General features: G+C 39.7%; 1 protein-coding gene across 4 annotated transcripts in view; it reads right to left on the reverse strand.

Moving 5' to 3' along the window:
* rab11fip4b (RAB11 family interacting protein 4 (class II) b) overlaps positions 1-19,166 on the reverse strand; it is a 67,381-nt gene continuing 48,215 nt past the window's right edge. For 3 of the 4 annotated variants that reach the window (XM_037764415.1, XM_037764418.1, XM_037764417.1), the window contains 13 exons: positions 17,145-17,386; positions 16,466-16,651; positions 13,496-13,630; positions 10,642-10,677; positions 8,886-8,985; positions 8,273-8,376; positions 7,944-8,084; positions 7,538-7,619; positions 6,207-6,344; positions 5,864-6,022; positions 3,887-3,967; positions 3,294-3,437; positions 1-2,574 (listed from right to left, as the gene is read on the reverse strand). In XM_037764415.1, the coding sequence (XP_037620343.1) occupies positions 2,455-2,574; positions 3,294-3,437; positions 3,887-3,967; positions 5,864-6,022; positions 6,207-6,344; positions 7,538-7,619; positions 7,944-8,084; positions 8,273-8,376; positions 8,886-8,985; positions 10,642-10,677; positions 13,496-13,630; positions 16,466-16,651; positions 17,145-17,386 (1,668 nt within the window). In that variant the 3' untranslated portion in view covers positions 1-2,454. The remainder of the gene's footprint in view (positions 2,575-3,293; positions 3,438-3,886; positions 3,968-5,863; positions 6,023-6,206; positions 6,345-7,537; positions 7,620-7,943; positions 8,085-8,272; positions 8,377-8,885; positions 8,986-10,641; positions 10,678-13,495; positions 13,631-16,465; positions 16,652-17,144; positions 17,387-19,166) is intronic. The other variant, XM_037764416.1, reaches the window with a different exon arrangement.

Consider the following 19,166-nt stretch of genomic DNA (forward strand, 5'->3'; position numbering starts at 1 on the left):
TGGATAAGAATGGATTATTTTAATGTCAATTTTTTTATTTACAGCACAGTATGTACACAATGGCAGCTAAGACATCAGCAGCATACACTGTAGGCATAGAACACGTGATTTCTTTTTTTTTTTTTTTTTTAGAAATGATATAAATGGAATGAGAAGAAATAAACGTAATTTAAAATAAGAAATTTCATGAGACTGCATCACTGCCAAAGCCATTTTTATTGCTGTTTATAGTGACTACATCGCATTGGATAGCCCTAATGATTCAAAACTTAAGAGCTACAAGAAATGGGTTGGTGACAAATTTTACAGTTTAATGTACTGTTTTAATTATTATTTTTTGAAATCTAGAATGGCACGAGCAGCTATAGAGTGAAACGATTTGTGAAGCAAAACAAAACACAAATCAGCAGGTATTGGTAAATAAGTTAATATTGCTCATAATGCTCACCATTTAGTTTAAGTTAGGAAGACAGTTTACAACCATAGAAAAAGCCATTTTAAAGCAGATTGAAAAGCAATGGACTTATCGGGACTAACAAAAAAAACGGAGAACTCAAACAAAACACCATTGCATTAAAAAAAAAGCATTACATTAACAAAGTATTCCCAAACCTGGCCTGCGTACCATACAAAGCATTGTGCTATACTGCTTTTCTAACAGGACACCTAAAAGCAATCACAAGTTCTTTTTTGATAAAACAGTATAAAATAGTTCTCATAGTATCAATCTGAAAAAGAGTGGTGAGTGGCACATGAATACAAATTATCACTATATAATTACAACATTTACAAGTCAAGAGAATATGTCAGATGTAGACATAGAACGCACCTTCAAAAAACTATGTAAATCTATTAGCAACATCGTCTTGAAAAATGTCCTCAAAAGGCACAGACAGAAGAAAAGGTGAACCATGCAAAAAGGAAACAAAATGTTTTGTTTTTTTTGTGCAAGGAAGCAAAACTCAAGTTTAGAATAATTACATAATACAGCAGATTGTAATTGTTTCTCCACCCCGAACAATGCCCTCATCATTACAGTACTGAATACTGTACATGTCTGTTACAACGCATCTTAACCAATTACAGCGGTTTAAAGTCAAAAAGCCTTTTTTGGCTTCACAGGAAGTGAAATATCCAGTTGTACATTCATGATATTTACAGTATCAGAGGGCTTTAAAAAACAATCTGCAACCTGTAGGTTTCAATGAGATTGTTAATCCAGTTTTTTTGTACCCAAAAAGTGAGTCTCCTGTGCGCGCTCACGTACAATATCTGAGTTGATTTCACTGAGCATAGAGAGACGATTCAGTAAACCATGTTACAATGGCTACCAGTCACTCCAACACACACCCTGTACATTCATATCCTTACATTTCTGTGCAACATCATTGCGTCTATTGCGAGCAACAGTGTACCTTTTCAAGCCAATGCAATGCTAGCAAATAGCAGCAATGAGGGTTACAGTTTAAAGACACTCCTTGGTTGCAGCTTCTGCTCCATAAAGTGACACTCTACTACTCATCTGAACCAACTTAAGGGCCACTTCTCAGTGAAAAGAGATTCACTATTGGACTGATTGACACTGCAAGTGCTGTTTGCAAGGTTACTGGAAGACATGTTCTCAAGAATAAACAAATTCACCTTCAATTTACCATCACCGACTTCACTGAAAACCTTCCTTTGCTTTGCATACACGGTCCTTCATCTGACGGCCCTCTTCTTTAAGAGAAGAGATGCTTTACTTCATATCTTCTGCTTCTTATTGTTTTCTTTCTCTGACCACTTTTGACACTTTTCTCGATCCTCTCTTAAAAAACGTGCCTGTCCAAATAAGTCGTCGACATGCATTCTTCAGAGAACACTTACAGTACATGACGGAGGGGAAAAGATGGGCAGTTTACAGATCAGGCACCTCTGCTTTCTGCTTTCTTGTTCGTCTGTCTCGCTGTATTTTACTAAAACGTCTGTGGATAACTTAGCTAATATTACACCAGGATACAGTAGTATCCACGTCAGGTTACATTGTTCCAGTTTTTATGTCCAGTGTACTACATCGAGTGACTGTCCATCCTCAAAGCATGTTGAGCGCAGAATATTCCTGGGAAGAAATCACCTGTTTTGTCACATGAGATCAAAGCTGTGACTACAGTTCACAGCAAATAAAAACAGAGCAGGGTGGATCAAGTTGAAGAGTCACAGTAGTATGACCTGCAGTCAGAGAAAACTCCCTTTAGTTCAGCACAGAGCCCAATTCTGGAAGTCATTTTCCCGCCACAAACAGCAGGGGGCGATGCTTCTTTATTTATATGTTCCAGTTTCTAAGACTGACCCTGGATCTCTCTGCTCTCCTGTACAGGTTCCTGACTCGGGTTTGCATGCTCCGATCAAACAACTGGAATGATCCTCATTCTCCCGAGACTCCCGAGAATGATTCTCATCCCAGTTGAGTCGCTGCTAGTCGACCTTGATCTCCAGGATGGAGGGGTTGTGGTCCAGGATGGACAGGATGATTTTGTCCATGTACTGACGCAGACGGATGTTGATTTCTTCCTGCTCCTTCAGGGCTTCCATTAACTGGGGAGAGAGAGAGAGACGTACGTCAAACACATTTTCATTTCAGTTTATCAATAAGTATTATAACACAAGAGTTTCTTAGTTTTCCTCTGGGACTACTGTTGACTGCATGCAAATCATTATTTATGGGTACATCTGCAATAATCAGGGCTGGGCGATGATTCAATATGATAATTTAACGTCTTTCAATGAAATCGTATCGTGATGAAATCATGTAACGAGATACACAATTATGTTGTCTAAATTTATAATAACAAGCACATACTAATTAAAATTTCTCCGAAAATCTCACATAACAGGAAGGTGGAGCCAGAAAATATTTGTCATTTTTACTTAAAAAAATAAAAGATTAAAGAGATTATCAAAATAGTTGCCAATTCATTTTCTATTAATCGATCAATCCACTAGTTGTTTCTGCTCTTATGCTGCTGTAGGTACAGATTTCATAGTGCTCAGTTATAGCATAGCTTATTTGCATGGTGTTGTTCAGTGTCTGTGTGTGAGAAATGACCTCCATATTATGCATAATAGATTCAAATCTACAATAATGCAATATCTAGAACACGGTCATGCTGTGATTTGTCCTAGAAATACAGTTGCGCTCTAACTACTGTATGTAAAGCACCTATAATATTGTTCAGATGAAATCCATTGAGGAACATTTAACAGTCAACAATGACGATAATATGCATGCATAGTCTGTATTTTGTTTGTTTTACCTGGTCTCTGGAGGCGTTTTCTATCTCAGCAGCTAGAGACTGGGCCTTGGTCTGTGTGGCGAACAGGGTCTTGGCTTCATACAGACTGAGGCTGAGGATCTGACCGTTGAGCTCATCGTTCTGCTCCCTCAGCTTCTGGTTCTCCTATAAAGACAGAATCAGGGGAAGGGGAGGTAGATAGAGAACGAGATAAGTGTCTGGACCACACAAGTGTATCAGCGGCGATAGTGCTTGTTATGAAAAAATGGCCGCTACTCAAGCCTCACTCAACCCATACGACAAAACTCTGCACTTCATGTACTTCATCCAGCAGCAAACACAGCAATCTATTTTGGCAACACCTACAGGACGTAACATGGGTTATATGCGTGTTACAGAACAAACTGCTGCCCTGCTTTGTCTGGTGTGTTATGAAAAGCTCCATGATTAAGTTGCCTCTGAGTGCTGACAAGAGGTCAGTTTGCTTTTCCCCTCGTTCTATCCTTAACCATTAGCGAGGGTTGTTGCAGCACTGACCCCAATTCAGCTTGGGCGCGTTCACACTACTCCATTGTGATTAGTTGTTAATCGGGAGGTCACGGAAGCAATTTTACCATCAGACCAGGACGGAGCCGAGCCCCAGACAACACCAGGTGCTGGAATTCAGTTGGGAGAAAGTCCTGGGGCACAAATCGCTGGACACACACATACAGACATTTACAGAAGTGCACAGGCAAGCATACTGTAAGATAGTGAGCTATGGATGTCACAGGGCAGTCTCTCAAATTAGATCATTTTTCGCAACCACAGACAATCAAATTGTTCTAAATCTAAAACTGCAGGATGTAGCTCAGGATAAGACGTTGATATATTGAGAGAGAAAGAAATAAAAAAAGAACTATCTGCATATTGAAGCTGGAATAAAACCATTGCTATCATTCCCCTTCTTGCTTGCCTGCACATAGTTTGACAAGTTTGGTCTGAGGCTACAGGGGGGCATAGACTTTATCATCTTAGTCTCTGATAAGATACACACACTGTACATTTCAGCACTTCTAACTGACTGGCTACGCACCATTTACAGAGTTGCATCAAGGCTTGATGGTTTTAGTAACTTATGCCTCCTGTATTGCCTTTTCTGTTGGCTTAGGAACCTAGTTGCATCACTTCTAATGTATATCATCACGACAATGAGTCAGACACAGGCTTCTATACAACTTCAAGGAGCGCTAACATCTACAAGTCTTATCAGAGAGATCTGAAAAACACTCTCCTCTACTCCCTGGTCTCTAATGTTTACTTTGCACCAGGTCTGTACACTCTGCAGGACTGGAAACAGTAACATGACATTTAAGTCTAGCGGGCAGATAATAGAGGCAAATGTCACCGTGTCTGGGAATACAGAAACGAAAGAACAGAGAAAAATATAAAGAACACATGTACTCTGCAGCCAGAATTAAATATGAAACTGGCTTAAGCTGCATAACCAAACTATCAGTACAACATGTTGAGGATGGTGCTGCTGTTGAAGGGGATTTTAAGGGAATGAGAGGAGCCAATGTGATTACAAAAGTTGCAAACACCTGAAAGGAGTGACAGAGAGTCAGAGACTTAGAGTAAGTTGCATGGTGCTCAGTTATGTTAAATGGTGAAAACATTTTTAAAAAGCTTATGATACTCCATAATTCCTTTTGTATTATTCTATGCAATACTGATTAAACTGTACAATTCATTGTACAATAATGAAACTGTGCAATACACTGTCATTAATACAGAATTTATACTGTACATTTCAAGAAATATTCTTAATTATTATTTAAACTATCCTTGCATTTATATTTACAACACTTAATAGATTCCCCTTCTCATCATTTTGTATTACTTATTTACACAGTGGTTATATATTGTATGTGTTTGATGCACATATTTGTACGTATTTCTCATATTTGTAATTTATTTTTCTTATTTTCATTATTTATTTATATTTCTCTATATCTACTATATATTATGTACACCATCTACATGTTACATACTCCTTTATTTTTATATTTCTCTATGTTTTTTTCCTCTAGAAGAGCAACTGTAACGTCCCAACTCCCAATCAGGGATCAATAAAGTATTTCTGATTCTGATTTCTGATAATAAAATCAACCTGTCCATCAAAAATGTATCAATTTCAGGCACACTTTGGAAACCAAGGATAGGAAAACTATAATAATTTGTTCAATGATTGAAATAAATAAAAACAAGTGGTCAGCCAAGATGCTTCTGCTGCTGCTTTAAAAAAACAACAACCATGATGAGTATACTGTAAGAAATCAAGTACACAATAGGCAGCATTCAATCTGTGAGGGTGTAATTACGTAGCGTGCTTTGAGAATTTGCATCTCATCTTTACATCTAGTACTCTTCAGTGCATCCAAACCAAAGCTGTGCAACAGGCGCCATTTTGCTTCCCAGTCTCCAAAATCAATGTGAAAGCGTTTTATGATTATCTCCTCATCTTAAAGCACACTCAGCGGCTACAGCACTCACTGAGCTGAGCTGACCGTGCACAACAAAGACGTTTGAACAGAGTCTTCCATCCGTACCTGCTTGAGCCTCTTGACCTCGTGCTCCAGCTCCACCTCCCTGGTCCTGCTGTTGAAGTCTGCCAGCCCAGAGGAAGAGCTGCGACTGCGGCCAGGCCTCTCTGCCTCCAGCTTGAAGAGCTGCAAATGCTCCAGCTCTCGACGCAGGTCCTCTATGAGCTACACACACAGAGAGAGGACAGAAGAACAGTGTTATATAATGCCAGTGCAGTGTTTTGTAGGTGTAGGTGTACGAGGCGGCATAATTGCAGTGAGAAAGAGAAAGACAGGAAACAGAGTGAGCAGCACAACAAACAACCCACTCTGTGCATGTGTCTGATTGCATAAAATAGTCTCCCCCCACCTCCTGCATGGCCTCTTTTTCTTTCTGGAACTGGTATCTGTTCTGTCTCAGTTTGTCCATCATTTTCCTGTAGAGGTCCATCTCGTCCTTCAGGCGCAAACTGGTGTCCTCCAGCTTGTCTGTCATCCTTTGCTTCTCCTGAGGACGGACACACATACATACACAGTTACAGTTTGAAGCACACATACACTCTCTTATGAGACAGGCATTCCTATTTACAGTGTGCAATCATTCAAAATTTGAAAACCCTCAAAGACATACACACATATCTAAAATGATAAAACATTTTTGTATATATAATATTAGACAACAAAAGTCTTTGGTTTTTAGTGTGCATTTATTCGTAAATTCCATACAGAGTTAAAAACAGAATGAGTAGGATTTGTCGGTTGCGGTTTGTAAACACAACATTCAAAGTTGGCCCCTCCTCCCCAACTAAACGACACCAGAAGCAAACGCCCTCTGACCGTGGAACGAGCTATGTCCACTTGGAGTTTTGCCTCTCTATATTTGCGTTTTTCTGGCGCCGTGTCCGCTATTTTGGTAGCTTCCTCTTGGATGTGTACTTACGATCTGGCACCTGGTTGGTAGGCTATGTTTTTAAGTTTATGGGCAGGATCTCAGACATCGCCAGACACTTTTAAGGGTCACAAGGGATGATTGAGAGGTATTATATTTTGTACGAGTCTATACATTTTTTTTTTATTCTGCCTTTAAGTTTCTCATTTTCTGTGACACCTTAGGTCACACATTGTTATTTCCAGAGCAAGAGCTTTGGTGTTATTTATACTGTCTCAAAATAGAGGTGTGTTTCAGCAGCACCCAGTGGCACACCTCATCTTGTGAATATCACAGTTCCTCATTATCTTCGTATGTGTGCACACATTATTTGACAATTAAGGAAACTGACATTTTTGAAAGGGACAGTAGGACTGTGTTGACCTTTGAATGTGAGAGAGAAACAGATAAGAGCATCAGCTGGATGTGTTAAAAGGGTACTTTAGGGTAATTTAGCATGCACTCCTATAAAACTGCAGCAGAATGAGAGATCTGTCTTTTTTATTGCACACATTTTTTTCCTTGTCAAAACCTGGTGCCTACATTACCCACAATACATCCCTACTGCTGACAGTTCGGTTGGAGATTAGCTTCCTCTGGAGCCACAAAAGGCTTTATGCAACTTTTTTCACATATGCAGAAGTAATCCCCAATACCTCTAAACAAACTTTGATACGTAAAATCAAAGGAGTTCCCTTTTAAATGTAAAAATAAGGACAGAATAAAGAAAAGACAAACAAGATGAAAGAAAACAAACAGTAAATATGGCTTACCTCGTCCAGTTTCTCTGTCTGTGATTTGAGTCGGCTCATGTTCAGACTCATCTCACTGTTCTCCTCCTCCACCTGCTTAGCTCTAAAAACACAAAAACCTGCACGTCAGTTTACTTTAATATAATAAGCTGAGTGTGTCTCTTAGGGAGCCGAGGCACCGGTTTAAGCAAACGTCCACAGTATATGCTGACTAACCCCAGGAGGAATCTGTGAGCTCTGTTTAGCATTTAGTTTTACATTCTGTAGGCAGGCATGTCAATCTAAGAGCCCCACAATGTTCAGTTTTTTTACATAAAAAAATATAATAATCTAACCTGTATCTCAGCATCAGATTATAAACTTTAATGAATTCATACATTTGCATATAAACATGTAGGTATGTGTGCTGGTTAGATGTGTTTCTCACCGGCTGGTCAGCAGCTCTATCTGTGTGTTCTTGTCTCTCTCCATCTTGCTGTAGGACTCTCGGTGTCGTCTTAGCCCCTCATGCGTATTTTGCTCTGCTCGCGTCTCCTGGTCTTTCAGCTGCTCCTCGAGCTCATTAACCCTGAGACGATGAACACATCACACTAAATTCTTAACTGAGCTGAGTGTGTTACTTTTTCTGTTGCAGTTCTGTCGGCACAATTACTCATATGGGGAAAGAAGTTACACAGAATGATCTGTTTAATATGGAACTGAATATTGTTATAAAATAAATCATGTGTATTTCTGAAACCCGTTTTCTTACTCTACCTGTGTACTAGTTGTGTGTTCTCCTGCCTCAGCTTGGACTTGAGATCACCGTTCATCAGAATCTCATGCTCGAGTTCTGCCACCTTCTTCTCCAGAGAACTCACCTGATAGAGACAGAGACGGTTAACTAAATCCTGAATTTGCACCATAAACATGATTACATGTGACAATTATATTTAGTGCTGAAAAGGGAATGCTGGCCAGTATGGAAATTAGGAAATATCCCTCAACAAAACAAGAAATATCACATTGGCACTAAACAACAACACTTTCCAGAACTCCCAACGTTTTTTTTAGAGGCTTGAAAATGATAACCCTATTCTTTGAATTTGCAGACGTAAGAGGAATCTTGACAGGGCTCATCCTGTGAATTAGCATTCTCAACTTAAGAGGCTGTGCACCCACCAGGAACAACTCTTTACTCTGTGATTTTAGTGCCAAGAGCGTAATAAAATGCTGAAGGTGAGATATATTTAATCTTTTATGAGTTTCCAGTAGTTACGCAGGAACAGGAAGGGTTACTTCCTGCAGGAGATTAGTTAAATAAAGGTCTACTGACACAGATCAACATGGACAAAAACACACACACAAAAGGACACAAACACAATGATACCTTCTCATTGATGTCGATGTCACAGGAGTCGATGCTGTCTCGGAAAAGGTCTTCCGTGCTGCCGTTGCTGCTGCTCAAGTTGCTGTTATGAAGCAGCTGCCTGCTCAAACACACAGAGACAACACAAACTATAAGAATGTGCCCGGAATAGATCCAGGTGAGGACCAGCTGATACGTGTGTGTGTGAGGGAGTGAAAAGAAGTGTGCTCTGCTCTGCAGTGATCCTACTGCAAGATTGCATTAATGGCATCGGACTATAAGTATGGTGCCAAGCAGAGAAGCTGGTGCAAACTGAATTTCAATGAGTACACTCACACACACACATAGACACCTTGTTGTAGATGCCTGAACAGACACCCACACATGTGTGCGTATATCTGATTGTGTCACACACACAATCAAGTGTGACATTCATGCTGCGATGTGACTACATATGCCCTCTTTTTCCTCTGATGGAAATAACTTGAGAACAGCAAGCTTCTGATCCATTACTGAGATTAGCAATATGGAGAGGAGAGGAAAGAAACAGAAAGAACAGAAGAAGAGATGAAAAGAGCAATAAAGTGGAAGAAGTAATCAAAGCAGACAGAGAGGACAGTAGAGGGAACGAGGGGAGTGAGCCAAACCTTAAATTGAATACATAGATCAGGTCTGACAGGCCGTTTTCACTCTGTCGCTATAACTCAGTTACTGTGGGTGGAAATAGGACAAAAGCCGAGCGACAAAACATTTCTCTCAGTACAGACCAACAGGCCATGAAGAGGGGATACATCCACGTATAGCTGAAGTTTTTTTTTCTCAACTTCGGAACAAAAATAAAACATTTGGTAACACTTGCACGTCCGCAAATTTCATGGTAATTAGGTGATAATTAGCAAGTAACCTATTTGAATTTTCTTTGGAATTACTGCCAAATTACCCCAAAATTCACCTCAAAATTGATCAAAAATTACTTTATTATAAACATTATTTAATAATTATATTCTAAAATAGCATATAATGGTTAAAGTAGGGCCCTTAGGCTTGAGAAGCGGCTGTGTGCTGCTCTTCACCGGAGGTGGATAACCAAAACTAATAGAAGACACTTCTGATCAGACACAAATCTCACCATTGTGTGACTTATTGTCTACACAGATGTAACCTGGTAGCGAATGTAATGATTCAGGGAGTTTTTTTAAGAAATTTCAAATAAGTTATTTAATATTATATATACTATAATGAATTAAACTAATAATATTAAACTATTATATATACTAATTATTATATATACATTACAAGCTATTGGTAAATAGCGGAATATATTTATTAAATAATGTTTATAATAAAGTAATTTTTTATACATTTTGAGGTAAATATTGGGGTAATTTGGCAGTAATTCCAAAGAAATTTCAAATAGGTTACTTGCTAATTATCACCTAATTATCATGAAATTTGCGGACCTGTAAAATGACGTATTACCAAAGATTTTCCAGCACGCTACTGGTTTCAGATCAGATTAATTTCCATCCAAATGTCATGCATCTTCTCTGAATAACCAGTTACTAATTAACTGGCTGTTAGAGCACAATGGTCGGGCAGCTCAGTGATAACGAATCTTACTGTGTCTGTGCCTATGTCAACAAATAGAGCAAACACGTGCAGAACAGGCTGTATAATGCATAAACACACAGAGTACAAGTGAGTGACCTTCCCTGTAGACACACACACACACACACACACACACACACACATACATACATACAGGTGAGTCTCTTACCTTCCAAAAGCAGTGCTGGAGATTTTCCTGTTGGGGCTACAGAGGGAAAAACAAAACAACAGACGTTTTTATTACACTCAATTGCTATGGATATGTCTAGACTCACAGTTCAACAATGCAGTGGAACTAACTGCTGATGGCAATTAAGATTTTAGTTATTCAGTGTGACAGATGTGCAGGAAAGAGAGAGAGGGAGAGACAGAAACACTGAAGGACATGTCAATGATAACACCATTTAACTCTTGGTTCAGTGAGCGGGGGTTTCTGTCAGCTCAGCAACTGTCTCGGGGGGACAAAAGCCCAAAGACTCTTTCAGTCTGTCTGTGCTGGGTTTCACATCGGATTAACAAAAACGGGCAAACATACTGTAGGGCCACACAAATGACATAAAACTCAAGCTCAAAAGAGATGCATCTTATCCAAAAATGTCACTTTGTGGTAACAGAGTGCTACAATATCAAGAGGCTTTACCGAGAAATAACTGACACGGGTGTCTCAGAGGCTGATCGTCCAGGAGGATCCTCTCAGCAGAGTTTATAATCCTGAGTGACAAAACGATTCCCCTGCAGCTAATGTTTCACTTAACCTAAATGCCCTCTTTGAAGAAGTCTAAGAGGCTAAATTGCAGAGGAGAATTACTGCTAGCAGTATTTATCTTTCATCTCTGAACTTTCAATGCACTCTTTTATTATTGGATTTTTTTTGTGTGAAAGTGCATGTGATCGATTAACTGGTGCTTTTATGTACAAAATATATCAATTAAAACTTTTAACTTTTTAAGTTTTGCCACTTTGTGTTTTAACATCATTACAGTTATGACAGTAGATTTTTTAATGGCATGCTGCAAAACTTTAACCCCGACACCATTGCTTCCTCCCACAAGTTAAAGGGATAGTTTGGGTGTTTTAAAGTGGTGTTGTATGGGGTACTTATCCATAGTAGGTGTATTACTTACAGTAGATGGCGGTTGGCACACCCACAGCATCAAGAAACAGACAGGAGTACCGACACCGAAGCAAAGCAAAAACATATTTTAGCCACCTAAAAGAAAGGCTCACCGAAAAAAATGTATATCCGTTTTAGTGTACGCTATATTTATAATATTTATATTTTCCAACGGCGAACTGAACTGAAAGTGAAACATATCTACAGTATACTGTTTTTGCGGCTTTGCTGCTGGGTTTGAGGAGAGAATATCAGTTTGCCGTCAAAAAGGAGAAGGAAAGGGCTGTCAGACGGCAAAATAAAGCGGTGAAAATATTCTCAATATAGCGTACACTTAACCAGATATTGATTTTTTTTTGGTGAGCCTTTCTTTTAGGTGGCTAAAATATGTTTTTCTGCCATCCCCTTCCACAGCACTGTATTGCTTTGCTGCGGTGTCGGTGCTCCTGTCTGTTTCTCCAATCAGGGGGCGTGCCGACCATCAGCTACTGTAGCTAATACACCTACTATGGATAAGTACCTCATACAACCCCACTTCAAAACACCTGAAGTATCCCTTTAAATGCACAGATGTTCTCAAAAGTGAATGCACAGTGAGATCAACTGCACTAGACAAAGAATATTTCACATGAATACATTACCAATAGCGCCATATTTGTCAATGAGAGCAAAAATATTGTGTTTTACATGAACTTTGGTTTGCGTGATTGCACTTATGTCTTCTTCATGAACCAAACCCCACCCAGTAATTTCATGAGTTTATTACCCATGCTTCACTGTGGCCAATTTAAATGAACTAATTGTGTGTGAAGGAGCTTGACACGCATAAGTGATCCTTTAAATACTGTGTGACAAAAGCTCCCTTTTTTGTGTCCATTCTGAATCCATTTAGTCTCGCCTAAAATCATTCATTCTTTGGACTGATCTATATGCCGTATTTTTTCATTTTTTAGACTGTTTTCATATTCATCGAAATCCATTCCCACCACCGTCCTATTCAGTCTGTATCCACTTCCTATGAGCTCACTCCATTTAAAGTAATTTCTCCATTCTCTCTTACTCTTTCCGCTAACTCTTTCTTTCTGCCATTCTCTACTTCATTATTCATGAGGGGAAAGCATAGGTCTGATTAAGGAGAGACATGTTGAATTATAGTTTCTCTCTGGGGAGAAATCCTGCAGAGTCAGCAGTTGAGTCCAAGTAACAAAGAAAAAAAGTGACTTCACAGATCACACTATATTAAAAAAAAACTTATTCTACAACATTATATGTCCTCAAATAACTCCACATGTGTGTTCTTGCGTGCACTTGTGTTTGCATGTAGCCAGCAGATCTATTAATGGTCACCTCGGATTATGTTTCCAATAATAGATTCCCTATTACAATGGTTGATGAGGTAAGCACAGGACTGCCAGCCTTACATAACCATCAGTTAGTGTTAGTACATGCATGAAACAGGAGGAGGAACACTTTAAACATACTCTTATTAAATTATACTATCCTGCACAATACTTTTAATAGCTGACATTTGTTCTTTTAAAGTACCATGGTTAAAAAATACCTGCTGGGATAATTAACGCTGATTTCCCACAGACACAGATCACCCTACCTGTTTTCAATTTTGTTATTTGAGTCGTGTTTTCTGCTACGGTATATTTCCCCATGTGGAGGTTTAATTTGGATAAAAGTGTCAGGAAAAACAGCAGTCAGCGAATACATGCTGATGATTTGATTTGACTTGACTGGCTTACAGTCAGAATAATAAGAGTGGTGGTCAGCAGGAAAAGGCTAAAGCCTGTGTAGAAATAGCTCACAAAGTCACTCTTTATTGAAGCTGTGCTAACAACTGGCATTTGGTGGGTGAAGATCTTGTGTTATACTGTGCTGCGTGTGTGTGTGTGTGTCCTACCTGTTAGACTTGAGGTTTTTGAGGCGAACCTCCAGGTCATTCAGCAGGTTGACCTTTTTGCTGCACTGAGAACAGTAGACATCCATCAGATCGCCGTTGTAATGCTGACGCACCTTACGAGGAGTCTGGCCCGCACTGTAAACACACACAGAGACATACACAGTTTTTATATGTCTGTTGTCTGTATGTATGTTTTTATATGATACATTGAGAAGGAGTCATTTTGATGATTACAAGTGCATGCATGTATGAACATACGACCATGTAGGCAACGTGCAACACATGTTTCTCCCATAATCAGGACATTGTAATTCTATATGAGAGCGCTATACAAGAGGGCTGCCATCCTTATGAAAAACATCCACATCTGAGTTAAATCATTAACCGGACCGGGAAAAAAAAATCAATCAAATGACAGTAAATAAGAGCCTGTTCAGACATGGTATTAACGTGCGTCCTGTAGTGATCGGATCACAAGTGGACAGCTCTATGTACAGGTGTGAACGCACTCAAGACGCATTGAGGACGCACTGAGATCAGATCGCTCAGACCGCATTCAGAGGTGGTCTGGGCCACACATGGCCACATTCTTTTAGCAGTGTGTACGCAAATGTGTCCTGGGCCACATTAAGGACCGCTTACTCAACTGACGTCTCCGCTGGGGTCCCCAGGGTCTCTGCGCTCCTCATGTGAATAGACAGGCAGACGCGAGCACTTGTCTGCCTCGCAGCTTGGAAACGGCTTCTGTGCTCTACTGTACTCTGTTGGTACAACTGTATTTTATTCAAATATATCTTATCTATAGGCTACATAATCTACAGACTATCAGACTAGGCACACAAAGTGAATTATTATCATAGGCGCAACTGCCAATGGCTGTGAAAGAGGTAATTTGGCATTTGGATGAGAGGGCACTTCAACATTTCCAAAAAACTCTCTTGTACTTATTGCTAGTGTGCCGTTGGTTAAACTACCATGTGCCAAAGGTTGCCTACCCTGTGTTACAGTGTGTTGGGAAGGTGCAGACAGCAAAACAATGACCTCATTACCAAAACAGTTGCCAAAACAAGGAGAGGCCATGATGCATGACATGTACCTGAAGATACACTCCCTGATTTTGTAATAGTTTCCAATAACTCCAATAAATCTAATTATTTTCTCCCAGCTCACCGTTTGTACTTTGAAAGTCAACACAGCAGAGTTCTCACAATCTCAACCTCCAAAGCTCTTAATATTTGGTTTAGGAGGCACTATACCAGCGAACCTTTCACCCACTTTCTACTGTAGTCGTTCAAACTTCTTTCCCATGCTGAGTTGTCTAAGACTTCTTGTAAATCCGCTGCCTCATTTTGAATTTAAATCCCCATGCCAACTCCATTTGGTGAGTTTTGTCTGCTTGGTATGCGTGGAAGGAGCATGCAGCAGTATTGCCACTCTATCAGCCGGGAGACTTAATCCCATTAAACACGGGCCTTTGATGAATATTAATGTAGCCTTAAGGGCAAGAACTCATAAGCTACACTTCTACAGTCAAAACTCAGAATAATACGAGTCAGGTAATGACTCTGCAGTCCGTAATATTTAACTGAGTTGGAGCTACAGAAACTGGTCAATGTCTTTATCCTAACCTTTGAGAAACAGCAAAGAAGCCAAGACACAACTGAATGTATAATTATTATTATAATGTATAATTATATAGCACATTGGGTTCTGGGCCACCAAACATTTGCTACTGGGCCTGGAAGAAATGCTATGATTCATCAAGAAAGCTGAATGATAATTATATAAATTCGTAGGCTAATTAAGGCTAGTTCTGCAGAAACTACTTGACCATGTGATTGTCTGTACTTTCTCCACATCACTCCCTGTTACGCCCAAAACAACAATCTCACACACGTCCAGCGCAGAACAAACAGGCTAAAAGCAGCAGCCCTGCCTACAGCAGTCAGGTTGTACAATACAGAACTGAAAGGAACAACACATTAGTGTTGTTTTAAAATGTATGCATGGTTGTATGTAAGTGTTGTGGTTGTATTTGTAAATGAGTATGCATGAGTATGTATGGGAGCACGTGTGCATGAATAAGTAAGTAACTGTTAACTGTGAGCATGGATACAAATAAACTCGAAGTCATAATGATTTTGAACTGAAGCAGGTCATCAGTACATGACGTAATCATCTGTCATCATCCACGTAGCTACGCAATTAGCTAAGTTTAGTTTAATAAGCAGAGTTTCCATTACTGTATTAACTTGGGTAAAAAGGCGTTGAGAGTTTTGAGAATTTGATCAAACTTGAGTTTCTTCGGAGGATGTTGGGGAGAGACCTAACATGAGTGTTTTAATATCCAAATGTTTGACTTTTATTGGGGTCGTGACAACAATATCCGCACCTATTTAATATATAGAATTTACTGTGTTAAAAAGCGCCTCTGCTCTTGTTTGCAGAATATTAATGTTTTATTTTTAAGAAGTATTCTTTTTTTATGATGTACACAGAGGTGGTCATCACATCTGCACTATAGAACACTGGAAAATCCTGGAATGTCATGGTGGTGTTTTTAGGCGGCTTCATAAATATTTCGGTGGCTAAATCTACGTTCACACCACGAGTGACAAAATCAACAAAATTGGGCCAGCTATATTGTTGCCGAGTCACTGTTGAAGTGTTGCTCGAGCGCTCCTAGACATAGTTATGTCATTAAATAGCAATGGGAACTGGCAGAACAGAACAGAACATGCTGAAACCAAAATAAATAATTAGTTGATGCTTCAACTGACGCCTACAAATAAAGCGCTGAAAAAAGTTGAGACCAGCTCAACTTTATTTGTAGGCGTCAGTTTGTAGCTTCATGTCACCGGTTTCCATTGAAAATGACTTGTAGCCTGTTGCTGCGTCGCTCGTAGTGTGAACACAGCACAAGGTAAACAACGTTGAGGTTCAGTGTTTCTCTCTGTAACTCTCTCTTACCTAGAGGGAACGGATGAGCCGAGGTCGGAGTACCCGTTGGTTCGAGTCTCGTCGTCCGGACAGGGGCTGCTGGGAATGTAGTCCGGTTCCTCCCCTTCTCCGTAGTCCTCAAACTGCTCCTCGTTCAGAGATGCGGAGGAACGCGTTGATAGGTCAGAGGTCACTGAGACGCTGGTCTGACCACACCTGAGGAAAAACGAGAGGGGATGTTATACTTACTTACACTCAGCATTCATTATCTTCATTTAGGTTGAATTAAAACAAAGCCATAAGTGATGGTAGAATTTGTTTCAGATTCTGATCTGAAATTATTGATGAAACATGATTACAAATGTAGTTATTTGAGCCCTTTAGAGGATACATATTCCCCAAAATATAACTTGTAGACTGACACGTAATACAGAAAAGTAGTGACGAGAGGAAACATGCTGCTGTGGCTATCGGACTTTGGCCTTTAATTGAAAATAACTTTTTTATATTTTAGTCTGATAGAGAATTTTAGAGAGTCTGATTGAGAAAACAGCATCGAGGACCATCAAGCTGAATAGAAACAGACATTTGTCCCCATGAATGAAAGTCTCCACTGAATGCAGCACTGGAACAAGGAGCATCATCGAAGGTGGACGTAAGTAGAGACAGTAAAGCAGAAGTAAAAAAACAAAGATGAAACAAAGCTTACTTCTCCCCAGGGAAAAAGAGATCACCCAGTGCGTCTTCTTTGTCTCCAGGTCTGATCGGCCCGTCCGAGGTGTCTGACCCTTGGGTGCTTTCCACTGCGCTGTCTCTGTCTGACTCCCTCTCCCTGCCCTCGTCTGCCACCTCCTCCTCAAACTCTCCCGGGAACAGCTGGCACTCAGGGACGAGGTCAGGATAGGCTCGCGTGCACATGATGACCGTACACTTCCGCTCTTCCTCACCGCCCTGGAGAATGATGGGGAGAAAGGAAGAGATAGAGAGGAAGTTTACACACACATTTACAAACAAACCGAAGCAGAGTTTGAGTAAATGTAGCTGTTATTACAATCACGGTGATGTTATTAAAATCCTTCTTAGTGAAAATATTATAACCACAATTGACTCTTTCCACTGATAGCATCATTTACGTTACCATTATTTTCTATTGCAAGCAATAAATCCACTTCATTTAGAAAAGACGCTCCTTATAAGATCAAATCCTGCCTCATGACTATCATGTTAAGATGTTTTCATAAACTAATCAAAAGTAATATAGTTATTGTCTGTATATCCATGGTTATGTGCAAACATGAATAATGTAGCATGACTTGTTTTGGTGCATATTCAACAAATTGCAAAAAAGAAATACAGAGTAAAAAAAATCATAACGACAATTAGGGCTGCAACTAACGATTATTTTCATTGTCAATTAATCTATCGATTATTTTCTTGATTAATCGATTCGTTTTTTGGTCTATAAATGTCAGAAAATAGGGGAAAATGTTGATCAGTGTTGTCATCAAATGTCTTGTTTTGTCCACAACTCAAAGATATTCAGTTTACTGTCATGGAGGAATTAAGAAACCAGAAGATATTCACATTTAAGAAGCGGGAATCAGAGAATTTTGACTTTTTTTCTCTTAAAAAAACACTCAAACCGATTAATCGATTATCTAAATAGTTGGTGATTAATTTAATTGTTCAAAACTAATCAATTTTGTCGCAGCTCAAATGAAAAATGATATATATATATATATAACAATTCAGCTAACCCAATCAAAACGGTTCCAGAACTTCTATCATACCATCAACATGTCAAATGGTGGAGAAATGTTCATATCCCTCTGATATACATCCAAATATCTTGGAAAATGTATAATCTTTAGACAATGGAAGTCTCACAAATCATGGTTGCTGTGAGTATTAACACTTGTGGATTCTGGGTTTGGTTGGATTTCCCATTTAGTAAATTCCTTCACTGTGGGACTGGTCTTAAGCTCACGTATGGGGGTCTGGAGAGCTAGAAAAGGTGAAAGAGCAACGGGTCGAAGGTCACAGGTCCCGCTCCATCTAGTTTCACTCTTCGACTGCTCAAATCCCGTCTAATGCAACAGAGAACAAGGACTTATCTCAGCATGACTGAGCAGCTGAAACACAGTGCAGCGTGAAGGAGGAGGGCAGGCGAAGAGGTAATCACAGAGGAGAGAGAGCAGGCTGAGTAACATGTTGGGTAACAGAAAGGTGGAGAGGGAGTGAAATAGGCATGTACTGTATGGCGGTACGGATGGAGGTGGGGAGGAAGAATAAGTAGAGCAGAGAAGAATACAGCTAACAAGCGAGGAGAAGAAAAAGAGGGCATAAGGAACAAAGAAGGAATGAAAAGGAATTAGCAGTGCAGTGTGAAGGTGAGATTAGACGAGTGTAAAGAAAGATATGAGAGGCAGAGAGATAACAACGTAGCAGTCAGGTGGGTATTAGACAACATTACAGACTAATAAAGGTTTCAGACTGCTCTCTGTCTCTCTCTCACACACACAACCTCGACTTTTCATCCTTTAAGCTCCACTGATGTACAAATCTTGGCTGAACAGCGAATTTTCAATCCCATACTAGGGGTGTAACGCAAAGCTACTGTCTGGATGTATGTCACAAAAATATACTGTATGTAGTCGGATTTACACTAGAAGTGAGCAGAGCCTACACCAAAACGGTGTTAGAAAACGTCTAGATTGTATGTATAAGTATG

This window comes from Sebastes umbrosus, chromosome 3 (genome assembly GCF_015220745.1).
Source record: "Sebastes umbrosus isolate fSebUmb1 chromosome 3, fSebUmb1.pri, whole genome shotgun sequence".
Classification (NCBI taxonomy): domain Eukaryota; kingdom Metazoa; phylum Chordata; class Actinopteri; order Perciformes; family Sebastidae; genus Sebastes; species Sebastes umbrosus.